This window comes from Bactrocera tryoni, chromosome 5, assembly GCF_016617805.1.
Source record: "Bactrocera tryoni isolate S06 chromosome 5, CSIRO_BtryS06_freeze2, whole genome shotgun sequence".
NCBI classification, from domain to species: domain Eukaryota; kingdom Metazoa; phylum Arthropoda; class Insecta; order Diptera; family Tephritidae; genus Bactrocera; species Bactrocera tryoni.
In genome coordinates this window covers 52,804,558-52,817,911 of record NC_052503.1, presented here as the reverse complement: position 1 = coordinate 52,817,911, position 13,354 = coordinate 52,804,558, and the positions used below count along the sequence as shown (strand labels likewise).

At 35.3% G+C, this 13,354-nt stretch overlaps 1 protein-coding gene and 3 non-coding genes across 5 annotated transcripts in view; 2 read left to right on the top strand and 2 right to left on the bottom strand.

The window, feature by feature from the left end:
* LOC120777214 (speract receptor) overlaps positions 1–13,354 on the top strand; it is a 70,787-nt gene that overhangs the window by 40,340 nt on the left and 17,093 nt on the right. For both annotated transcript variants that reach the window (XM_040108391.1, XM_040108390.1), the window contains exon 5: positions 11,991–12,241. In XM_040108391.1, the coding sequence (XP_039964325.1) occupies positions 11,991–12,241 (251 nt within the window). The remainder of the gene's footprint in view (positions 1–11,990; positions 12,242–13,354) is intronic.
* Positions 205–402, bottom strand: LOC120779243. The gene has a single exon (XR_005705636.1). It is a non-coding gene; the product is annotated as a U2 spliceosomal RNA (small nuclear RNA).
* Positions 1,714–1,836, top strand: LOC120779236. The gene has a single exon (XR_005705629.1). It is a non-coding gene; the product is annotated as a U5 spliceosomal RNA (small nuclear RNA).
* LOC120779217 lies at positions 9,590–9,787 on the bottom strand. Its single transcript, XR_005705620.1, has one exon. It is a non-coding gene; the product is annotated as a U2 spliceosomal RNA (small nuclear RNA).

Genomic DNA, 13,354 nt, shown 5'->3' with positions numbered 1-13,354 from the left:
TGTTGAAATGTTCGAATTTTGAGAATTTTTGAACTTTAAAGTCGAATTTCTCGTCTTTTCAACGGTACTTTCAGATTGCGGCGCCAAAGAAATCGGAATTGTGCCGACTATTTTTTTATAATAAAAAATGTACAGTAGAGTTAACGCCGGAAATTATTTCCAGCTAGAGTTGTACAAAGATACCAAATAATTGTAATGTATTAAATAATTTGGGCCGAATTCCCGGTGGTACTGCAATACCGGGCCAACCCGTGATGGAGGTGGAGCAAGCTCCTAAAACACTCCGTCGATTTCCAAAAATCAGTTTAACATTTGTTGTCCTCCGATGGAGGATCTATCAGATGTTAAGCTGATAAGAACAGATACTACACTTTGATCTTAGCCATAAGGCCGAGAAGCGATAACTTTTCACAACATATAACTAAGCATTTCACCTCCAGTATAAATTAACAGAGTGAGAATTGAAAACGAATCAAACCGAATGAAAAATATTACAAAGCAAATGCGGTCTGTGGTTATTTTTAAACATAGCCGACGATTTGTCAGCTACCTGTTATCAACGGCACATTTGCTACGTTTACGACTGCCGCCTATATTCACTGCTTCAATCGCCTGCTACTCGGTATTCTCTTCGTTCATTTGCCGGCATCGTAATCGCAGTCTACTGTAGGCTTCATGTGTAAATAGTTGTATGTGTGTATGTATGCTTATTGAGTGAATTTAGTAGCGCGCTAGTGAACTAGTGATGTTAATATGAAATAAAAAATTCAAATTCCGTCAGAATAAGTTTTATACCGTCATTTATGACAATTTTCCATGACCCGGTGCAGCATTTCAGATATAGTGCGCTGTATGTTGTCTTCGAAAACCTCGAGTGATGCTAGTTAATTGAGATAAACTTTAATTTAAAATACCCCCGGGGAAAATAATATAGAGGCGTTAAATTGCATGATCTTGGCGGCCATTTGACGGGACCATTTTTCGAAACAAAACCGGCATTAAAGGAACTTTCGAAGTACTACAGAATGCAAGGAAACGAGAAGAGTTTTCTCGCATAAGGTCTGTGTAATGAGATTTATTGATTCTCTACTTAGTCTTTTATAACCTCAAACAATCAAACACAACTCTTGCAGGTCATTATTTGTTATTAATTTGTTTTATTACTAATAAAATGTGTGCAGCGATGAGGTAACAAATTAATTATTTAGTTTCAGACCTCTGGAAGAAAACTTAAATTACAGTCTTGCAAGAGCAAGCAAGCAGCTTTTAAGAACCTATAGTACATATTAGAAGAATGACAGATACAAGTCTGAGGAACCTATCCTCGTAAACGGAAAGAATCGTCAAAGTTGTATAGGAATTTTTTTGGTCTAAAGAATATGCAAGTGCTACACTCGCGCCTAGCAACAACTATTCCTTTACATAATCCATACTAATCAACCATGCGTGGTTCGCACTAACGTACATATGTATGTATGTATGTAAGTATGTAAGTATTTACGCCAGTAGATAGTGTGTGCAATGTTTACCTACCCTAGCCATAACGAAAGTGTGCCTACATAATTACATTACCTACGCTCGAATACGTTTAAAGTATCGTGATTCATCCACTTCATGCTAACATTGATTGACTCAGTTTTCGTGTATGAATTATACTTCCCATACGGTTCATAGAACGTTTGGTATTAATAGCTAAGTCATCGGTAGTTTAAATCACTCTGGCTTCTCTTCAGTTGTCGAATAAATCTTTCGCCTTTTACTAAAGATTTCCGTGGAGAGGAGCACTCTAATGAGTCTAAAAGAATTTTTGAAGGGTTCGTGATCTTTGGTTGCGAACCGATAATTAATACATTTAATTAGTAATTGTAATGAAGAGTACGCAGGTTACATGTACAGTGAATCTAAAGCCATAAATGAATACTATGTGTTGTTGGCATAGAAAAAGTCAAGTTATTTGGAAAGTAAAGAAAATATATTTCGTGTTTTTTTACAAAAACAATTACTCATTATAATATTACCTTCAAGAATAGGACAGACTGTGATATCATGGACATATTGGCGTTATTAAGGATCGTTAGGGTTTCTGAGTAAAAAGCGAATATCACTAAATATGTATGCAATTTATACAATTTCAGTATGGTTTTGATTGATACACAGTCTTCGTATGTTTCTGAAGCAATAAGTAGTTGCTTTTTTTTAAAAAATAATAATAATTTTGAAAAGTTTTAATTAAATTTCAACCGTAATTGTGCGGCACGGCAAGGAACTATCACAAGATTTCAAAGATGTTATTATAAACCATATAAAGAAACAAAAGTCAGAGGCAAATTGGAAAAATAACAAATAAAAGTAATTCTATTATTCAAAAAATAGTAGAAAAATACAAAAAAGAGGGGAATACCAAAAATAAGGAAAGATCTGGACGACCAAAAATATTTGATTACAAGAAGTGGCGTATTACCGCACACAAGATACAGGCTAATCCGAAGAAAAGTGCACCAAAAGCTCATACTGAAATTGAAAATGAGACTGATAAAACCTGCGATCCCCAGACTATTCGTCGAGTGCTGTTTAAAGCTGGTTACCATGGTCCTAAAGTCCGTAAAAAGCCATTCATAAGAAACATTAATAGACAAAAAAGATTGAAATTTGTAAAAGAGCACGAAAGTAAAAATGAACATTTCTGAAATTCTGTTATTTTCTCAGATGAAAGTAAGAATAATATTTTTGGCTCAGATAGACATGAAAAAGTATGGAGAAAAGTAAATAAAGAGCTGGATCCACGGAATATGGCTGCCACCGTAAAACATGGTGGTGGCTCGCTCATGGTGGGGGGGTGTATTGCAGCAACTGGTGTAGGGAATCTGGTATTCATTGAGCATACAATGATTGTTAATATATAATATTACAATCGAATTTCAACGAAAGTGCGGCCAAATTGGGACATGAAGGGTCATTTGCCTTCCAACACAACAATGATCCAAAACACACCGCCCACATTGTTAAGGAATGGCAACTTTACAGGACACCCAAACAATTAAAAACACCAGCCCAATCTCCTGATGTGAACCCTATCGAACGGTTGTGGGATTATTTAGAGAGAAAAATCAGAAGACATCAAATAACCAGCAAAAGCTGCTTTAATCGAACAATGAGGCAAGATTCCATCTTCAGTGACCCAAAAACTGGTAAAGCCCATGCCGTCCAGATTGAGTGAAATAAAAAAACCCAAGAATATCCCACAAAACATTAACGGTCCATCAAAGTTCAAAAATAAAACCGTTGAAACTTTTTTTTGGAATGTCTTATTAGTGCATACATATGTATGTATGTAAGTGACGTAATCTTTTATCTATTTAATCATTTTTTTCTCTAATTTGCAAAATTTTTGTTCTTGTTTTTTGCTATTGCTTTTAATTAAAATATGAAATAACTAAAAAAATAAAAGAAATGATATTATTATTAGTTCTGAGGCATTTTTTTCTCAAGACAAAACGGATAAATACAGTGCATACTTATTTTTGTGATGCACTGTATGTTTTTAATTAAATTGTTACACTAAAATACTAAAGTTTGTGATAATAAGTAATTAAACGATGTGAATATATTTAATGCCAAAAACAGTTGTTGTTCGTTGTGAAATCGCTGCGGTAGTGTTACATGTTCTATCAGTAAATTATTGTTGCACATCTGTTACGCATCACTAGCGTAATAAACGCACCATAAACTATTTTAAATACTCAATAAAATGGAGGAGTTGAAAGTAAGTTTTGTATTAATTATTCATTATAAGTATGTTGGATATTATTTTTTTTTTTAATTCATATTGAATCAAATGAAGGCACTGATAAAGAACAAAATTTAGAATTTAGCATCAGAAACAAGAAACGGAAAGCGCCAGTGAACGAAGTATTGGAAAAGTCGAGGACTTTTGGAAAGCAAAAACATTGATGCATTGGCAGTAAGTCCACCCCTAAATCGCATCGAAAATCTTTGGGGTATGCATTCTATCCAAGAAAGTATACTTATGCCAATGGGACCCAATACAAAACAATATTGTTAGAATTGAAAAGAGCAAGCCTAAAAGAATGGGCAAATTTAAATGTATCTGTATTGCAAAATTTTATTAGGTCGATGCCATTTCATATATGTATCTTCAGTAATAAATAACAAGGGAGGTCATATTGATTCCTAACATCATCAAAACAGTTTGTATTTCTTAAAGTTAGCGAAAAAAAAGTTTATAAAGAAGTTATGAATTAAAAAGCACTTCAACTCACTTCCTCTATTGCTCTTTCATTGGTATCAGAAATATGCACAAAATCTCTATCGGTATTTGATGTTAAGATTACGCCATCAGAAATATGCGAATCTTCACTATTATTAATTATAAAGTTGTACAATATAGCGCAAGACAATACCAGATTTGAAACCCCTTTAAGAGGTAACGCATTTGTGTGATTTAATATTTTAAATTTTTTCTAAGGGGATGGTTGAATTTTCTATCAGCACTAGTGAGATGTCCATTACCCTTATGTTATTTTGTCAGCAGATAGGCGGAGTCTGCTAAAATTATAGCACCACTTGCTATTTGAACCTCACCAAACATTAATCCCTTACATACGGGACTATTTTTTCAAACATTATCGTCATGGCAACTTCCAGGAAAACCTATAAATATGTACATCTAAGAAGCGAAGCTTACTATCACTTATGGCCTAAAATACCAGAAGATAGAATAATTTAAACTTATAGATATGTAATATATAAGTCTTCAAGAACATGCATAATTATTGAATGAGTTCCTTTAAGGTCATAGTAACTTATTGCATCATTTTTGATGTATTAATCTTGAAATGAATTTCGTCCATGACCCAAAAACGAAAAGAAAATAATGCACTCTAATCGTTCGAAAAACTTCCACAATGTTTTGCTACTCAATAATTGTAGGCCGGGAAATTTGTCTTTTGAGGCAGCATATTGCTGTTATCGTTTTAAAAAACAGTTTACGTTCTGTTCCTTTTCGAACATTGAAACGATTAGACAGGTCTCAGTTATTTACCCTGTTGTTGGCAAGTTTCCGAAAGTGATAGAAAAAGATGTCATCGGATATAATTTATTACTTCTGAAAAAGGCTTTTGCCTTTATCACTTTTTTTTTGCAGTATTTTATAAACAAAAGACGTGTTCTTCTACATCTACTTTGCTTTCTTTTCTTGTTATTTTTAATAAAATTGTCCAATATCCATTTTCAAATATTTCGTTAACTATTATAGACGTAAAAATTTCTATAAATCTAAGGAACAGAGCACAGCCATAATGATGCCCTATTGCGCCAAGTTAAAATAATTGCATTTCTACGGAAACTTTCCGACTCCGAACTTCCGAATTCCTTGTTTAAGTTACTAATATTGACCCATTTAGGTTGGCTTTTGTTTCTGGACTTATGTATAGCTTCCCATTATTTAAGCGCTGCCTTTTTTTTCTCTAAGTATAGTGTTAAATTGGGTTGAGCTCAGATTATTTCGGTGGTGAATGAATTTGTTTTGGAATATTATACTCGTTCAGAAACTACTGTTTTTCCTGATGCGTGCATAGGGTCGTTGTCTTGCTGGAAGATAAATCGTTCAGCAGCTTGCCTGCTCTTCCTTTTACATTTGTTTTTAAAATATCAAAATAATCATATTTGTTTATTCTCGATTCTATAAACTGAAAATTTCCAACGATCGGATTTGCCACACATCATTAACACCTTCACCACCACGCTTTACCGTGGGTACGATGATTCAGTGCGGTTCCACTTTCCCCCCAACAATCTTACAATCTTTTACAACAAAGGTGCAAAACTTACTCTCATCTGAAAAGATAATGCTTTTCCAATTTCTGGAAGCTTGTTTGAGTACTCTTTTGCAAAGGCCATCCTCTTAAGTCGATTTACTCTCCATATGAAGGGTTTTCTACATGCCACTCTGCCGTGGAATCCGGCACTTTTCATATACAAATGTCCCTGTCCAGAAAGTATCGGGAATTCTTCATTTCCCCCTCTCATCTCCCGCTTATATGGAAGACAGTTAAATTTTTTTCCTAGATTGGTACAACTGTCCTTAATTATGATTCCAAAAATTAGTGCGATCTGTCGAGTGCGTTTGCAGCAGCAGTTTATGTCAGTCGACCTCAGTAGTGTTTGTCTAATTTTACAAAATTTTTTAACGTTTTTTAGTTAAATTTTGGTCTAACACTCAACAAATATCATTGAGCAAGCACCCTATTGGACTTGGACTCATAAGACTTTGTTTGACTGTAAATGTTTCTTACTCTCTGGACTGAGAAGCATTGTCTTCCCAAAATTTTTGTGATTTTTCGATAACTTTTGTCATTTTTCCACAAATAAACAATTATTTTTCTTTCGCTAATATCTATTTATTTTTTAAGTGATCGAATTGTCTTCAAAAAACCATAAGTGAAAAGAAATTAATGACTTAATGAATAAATGAATATATATTTTTTTGGTAAATACTTAAATACAGTGTGTGAACGCAGAGTTCCTGTCTGCCACCTTGCGATCTTCTGTAAATTACATCTTCTCGACTAAACCATCTTGTTTGTAAAATACTGGGAATTTTATGCGGTTTCACGGAACACGGTAGGAAATCCATCAACGAAAATGATATATTATGTGTTATGCAAAATATCAATAGCGTGACTCTACGTACCAAACTTGACCATTTACCCTTTCCTTCTTTGAATTGACAAAGGTTAACACATGTGCTGATTTGGTTATTTTTAGCTTCAAATACTTGAATGTGGTTTTGAGCACTAAAATTTCCTTTTCTTGAAGCCAATCAAACATTTTCATTCACTGCCTAGAAATTTACGCTTTGAAGAACATTTATTAATTGTAAAAAACAATTAATCCATAAAGCCTATTTTTTCCTTTAATGACTATTAAGGAGAATATTAGCGCACAAATATAAAAATTTTGTCACTTTTTATGATTATTTCCTAGTTTCAATTATCACCACTATAAGTATCAATCAAAGTATGCAACTACAAATTTTTGTCTGAACGTACAAAATGGCAACGCTGCCTGTAATTCCATTATTTTTTAAATGAACTATTTCTGGATTTTGCTGAATAATATTCCGCATTGACTTTGGAAGCGATATTTAAAATAAATAAGTGAAGTGACAACGTCATATGTAGAAGTTTTCGTAAGTGAGCCATTCACTTGGGAGTGGCCAGAACCGTTTTTTTTTTTTACAAATGGCTCAAGCAGCTCACAACCTCCGATCTTAGACCAATTATCCACTTAGTAGCCAATTAAACATCCATTTTAATGCGTGCTAAGGTGACTAAACGAAACATTCCCTCCACAGGGTTGTGCGCTGGGTTTGTGACCCGCCACGTAAAAAACATTACCAGTGAAAAGAAGAAAACACCCACGGATGAGAGCCCTCCTTTTGGTGACCTCTGCAAATATGCTAAGGATTACATTTACCACAGTGGCCATACAAAGGAGCGTAAATTCGGTGTGGGATTCGTGATGGGAGACAGACTCCGTCCCGTGGTCTGGCATTCACCCCGGTGAATGCACGTCTAGCCACAATAGCCACAATCCGCATCAAAGCGAAGGCGGAAAAGAAGGACGATGTGACCGCTCATCTTCTATGAGCGGTTAGAGCGCATCTATGAGATCTGTCCCGTCACGTTGACAAAATCGTGCTTGGCAACTTTAACGCCAGTGTGGCCAAAGAAGGTATTTTTGGCACAACGGTCGGTAAATCCAGCCTCCGTGATGAAACATCTCCAATTGGATTGAGGCTGATCGACTTCGGGAAGAACCTCTCCGAGCCGTTCGATATCAAACGAGGTTTCAGACAAGGCTACTCCCTATCGTGCGATTTCTTCAATCTACTGTTGGAGAAAATAATTCAAACTGAAGAACTGAATTGAGAGCCACAATCTTTTATAAGAGTGTACGGCTGCTGATACGCCGATGATATTTATACCATTAGCTTTAACAACCGCGCGGTTAGTTCTGCTTTCTCTAGACTGGATATGGAAGCGAAGCAAATGGACAAGACGAAATATCACCTGCCACGTCACTATTGACAGTCATAACTTCGAAGTCGTAGATAATTTTGTCTATTTTGAAACCAACCAACAAATATGCCAGCCTGAAAACCAACGCAGAACACCTCTTGCGAACAGGTGCTACTTCGGCATAGATAAATTGATCAGAAACTAGTTTCTTACTCTCTCGCTTGTTCGCCAGGAGCAAACCCTGATCTTTTTTCTGAGCTGGCAACAAAACACAATCAGGGTCCCGTCAATCAGCAGTTAGTGAAAAAGGCGCGATGCCAGAAGAATAGCGCTAAAACGAACTGCTACAATTAGTGCGTTGTTGAAATTCTGGAAAACTAGATGTCGGTAATTTGTTAAATTATTTACATATATACATATATATATGTATATGGGTGATAATCTTTGTTTGGTATACCCGAGCACAGAAAATTAATATGGTTAACGCGTTATTTGCATATCTCAGTGCTAGTGTCGAAAATTCAAAATACCCAAAAGTAATTTATAAAATGTCCATCTAATATTTTTCAGCAGTGGCATCATTGCCAAATGTTATAAAAAATGCGAGTTTTGACAGCTTTCTCTCGAATCAAAGAGTTTCGTATCAATTTATCTATGACTTCGGACTGAGCGGGGAATTGAGTCAATTGAAGTCCTCTCTCGATGAACAAAGACCAAATTCTAAAAGGCGCACACTATTCCCGTTCTGCTATATGGTGCATGGACGATGACAACATGCGATAAGTCAACGTTACGAGTTTTCGAAGGAAAAGTTCTGCGGAAGATTTATGTACGAGTTACAGTCAGCTCCTTGAGTATTCGACGCAGTACCCGCCGGGGGAATCAGAGAAAGAGAAAAACCTCCACTCTGTTGGAAGGATAAGGTGAAGAAAGACCAGGCTGCACTTGCAGTTTCGAGAAATCTTTCTGTCAAATCCTGTAGCCGAGTCGATGCATGGAATAAATATTGCGACTTCGAAGTAAGCTTCAATTGATGAAGTTTGCAAATTACCACGGTTTTTCTGTCAAGAAATAATTCCTTGGGTATTGAAAAGCTCTTTGGCATATTGCGTTATGGATCGAAAAGTTTCTCCTAAAAATCATCTGTAATATTTTTCGAATTTGCTGAAGTAAGATTGCTTATAATTTTTTCTCAGTTTTGCTATGAATTTGTTTGACTTTATTTTATAAACAAACGGTACATTTGTATAAGCAAATAATTTTTTTGTTTAATATGGTTAATTAAAAAAAGTGCGTTAGGCCGGCTGGTTTTATATGATGCAAAACTTTTCTTGGTATACTCAAATATATACATAAGTACTTTCATTTCCGATCGTTGAACGTTTGAAAATTCATAACTCCATATTTTCAAATTGTGTCGACGATACGAAGTACACGAGATATCTTGGAATGTCAATTTTGTATGGAATGGCCCATTTAGTATATTGTAACTAAAGTTACTCTTCGCTGGAGTTTTATAAAGATACTAAATAATTGCAATGTATTAAATAATTTGGGCCGAATTCCCGGTGGTACTGCAATACCGGGCCAACCCGTGATGGAGGTGGAGCAAGCTCCTAAAACACTCCGTCGATTTCCAAAAATCAGTTTAACATTTGTTGTCCTCCGATGGAAGATCTATCAGATGTTAAGCTGATAAGAACAGATACTACACTTTGATCTTAGCCATAAGGCCGAGAAGCGATAACTAAACTAAGTCAATGGCCAACTATTTGTTCAAAACTGCATATAAAACGGATGAGAATTTCTGCAGCAGGATAACGACAACGAAGGACGAAGAAAAGGACATGGATAAATACACACATATGTACATATGTATGTGCAGAGCATGCCTTGGACAAAGGTGGTGGATTTTTCAGGTAGGAAGCAACGTATAGCTGAAAATCGCATTGACTAATATACGTTTGCAACCTATTGCTACAAAGTATAATTGTTTTGTTCACCTAACGGTTGTATGTGTCACCTAAAACAATCGATGACGAGAGAAGTTGAAGTCCGGGTGACTGTCTGTCTTGAGTAAAATTTGAGATATCTTGATGGAATTTTTTTTGCGGGTTTATTAGTACAAAAAAAATTACGAGTTCGTATATGAGCCTAATCGGAGCACTGCCACGCCCACGCCCACAAATCGCTAAGCACGAAATTAAGATATAAAACTGTAATTCGGTAACGGGGATCGCAATAGTGAGGGGCATCTGTGGGCAAAAAAGTTTACAAAAGGGCCGTGGCCCCTTTTTCTAAGAAGTTTAATGTACATATCTTCTACACTTATGCTACAACAACCAAATTTACCCGACTCAAATATTATAAGAACCCTTCCCAATAGTTTGAAAATGGATGAAATCGGAAGATAACCCATAACCCATATAACGGTACTGTTCGAAACTACTAAAATCAGTAACTAAATTCGTTAAAGACGTATACCGCGAGATGGTATAATAGGGCTTCAATAGAGCCGGGGTCAAAATTGGACAATGGGCGTGGCACCGCCCTTTTTTAGGCGAAATCGTATATCTCGAGACCTGTCCGACCGATTTCAACTTCATTTGTATGTGGCATTTTCTGACATTTTTATTTTACAGTGAAAATAGACGAATTCGGACTACAGCCATGCCTACTTCCCTTATAAGACATTTTTAATTTCCATCCGATTCTTTTACTTTCCAGTAATTTCAACCAGTAATTAATTAATTAACGGAACATAACTTTACACTAATAATTCCTTTGCAGTATGCCACCTCATGACCAAAAATTGCCGAAATCCGACGAAAACTGTACAAGACCCAAAATACCGGAAATTTTCCAGTGTTTATGTTGTTGACTGTTGACCAAAAATAACGGTCAATGTATGGGATATACAATTGAAGTTCAGAGAGAATTCTTTTCTGACAATAGTAACTCTGTGTATCAAAAATTGGTTAATTCGGCTCAATACTTCCCTGAGCCCCCATATACATAATTTAAAGATTTCGAACTTCCGGGTGACCTTATACTGCATACATCGGCAAATATTTGAGTAATCTCAATAAAAATGAGAGAGTGTTTTTTACTCATAACGGTGTTTTTGTGCCTAAAATTTATAAAAGTGGTAAAAACTTGACCCATATAACTAATATCAGGATTTCGAACATCCCACTGACTTTGCTCCATATGATTAGTTACCATATTACCATATGTGAGGCACCTTAATGAAACCCAGGCGAAATTTTTTAGTATGTAAAAAGATAATAGTTGTTAGGTAAAGTCAGGTCGATACTACCAAAACTCTCATATACTACGTATAATGATTTTCGTTTTTCTAACAAATCTCAAGCCGAATTTAATAAAGTCTCGTGGAAAACGTATTTATTTCAAAACTTAGAACTTTTTGAAATTTAAAAGAGGAAGGGTGAAAGTGGCCAGCTCAAACCCCCGATATAAAATCGATTTCAAAATATTTAGAAATATATATCTACTATATATTTTAGAACTGTTTTTTGTCATTATTACATGACTACTGCTTCTTATGACCATTGAAGAGTTCTTACAGATTTTGAAGGTTATTAATTAATGCTTATTTGTATGATGATAATATGGTATAAGGGTGATAAAGTAAAAATACATATGACCGAATTCAAAAAATATACAATGGTCTCGACCACAACAATTTTTGGTACAACTTTGATCGCGATGCAATATGAAGCAAATTTTACTTCCTCAAGAGCTCTAAAATACCTTAACTACGCCATGTTCCATAGGAGCATATTAACAGAATTACAAATCCTTTGTGTGCTGCCAATGTTCCCGAGTTAAATGTCGTCGGTTACGCACGTTTTAATACATTTTTCCCCAAATACATACTTAATTCATTATTATCATTCATTATTTTTTTAATTTTCTTCTTTCTAGTTTATCTCATACTCGGTCATTACTACGAGCATGTCGGTCTGATGGTCAGTTTGGAGCGTAAAGGCTTGTTGGCCAAAGGTGAATACTTTGTTGTTGGCATCGACATCGAGCAATATGACCCAGCAAATCCGGATAAGTACCTGCGCGGTTTGCTCTTGGAGAAAATCGACTTAAGCGCCGAAGTGGCTTTCCAATCCTACGTGGGGATTTTTCCAACGGCGCCAGTCTCATTCGCTAAGTTTGCCAAAGAAGTGAGTAGCATATGGATACAAATATATTTGTATGTATGTAGAACTACGTATATTTACTACCATTAAATTAAAAAATAGTTGTTCATCCTCTCCGTGGCTTATGGCCAAATGAGGGTTTGCGGTTTACTGTCGTTCGTTAGCAGTTTGATCCGAAGCTTAACTTTTATTTTAATTACAATAATGTTTTTCACGAGTATATACATACATATATAGAGCACTATGTATATTCATAGCTTGTAAATATCTGCTTTTGCACTCATCATAAGTGGATTACAATGTTTTGCTCTCGGTCAAACTTGTTGACAAATACCCGATGTATGTACATATGTACTATAAATTCATTTGTCTGATTGTGTGATTGTGGGCCAAATCCGTGAGTTGCATAAAAAATTCACCTCGTGTAATATCTACAGGAATATATTCGCGTAATCCAAGTATTCAAATAAAAGCTCAGTTACTTTTGTTGTTCTTTGGAAAGAAATTTTGCAATAAAATTTTCTTTGTAAGTTCTGCGAGATTCATTTTTTCAATTATGATTCAAATTAGGTTTTTTTGAATAACTATTTTAGTGTGAATGTTGTCTGGATTGAAAAAATCCTGTCAAAAAAAAAAAAAAAAAATAAGCAAATAACCATATAACATAGGGTGCTCACCGAGCATAGAGGTTATTTTTAATCTAATAAGCACATAACCCGATAACCACCTTACCGTGAACAGCCTAAATATTTAAATAAGGTAATTTTTAACCGTCGTCTTTACTAGAATAACTCATTCATTTACAACTACTGGGAATATTATTATTCTGACACGACGTTTTATTACAATTTCCGGATTGTTTTCCGTGCTTAAGTTTATGAACTCCTCTTAAGTGGTAACCACTCCAGTTTAGTGTAACGATTTGAATCTTGCTTCCCCACAATAGATTATGTCCCTATTTCCATTGGTTTTTGTGCCATACTTTTACAAGAGAGTAAACCAAATTCAGGGAGAGTAGCCTTTAACAATGAAGTTCATGAATACTTAAGTTTTTATTTACTCGTACTATTTGCATGAACGACACTCTCAGTTCCGTTAATTCGATTTCTACTCAACAGTTCTCTAAAATGGACTGAT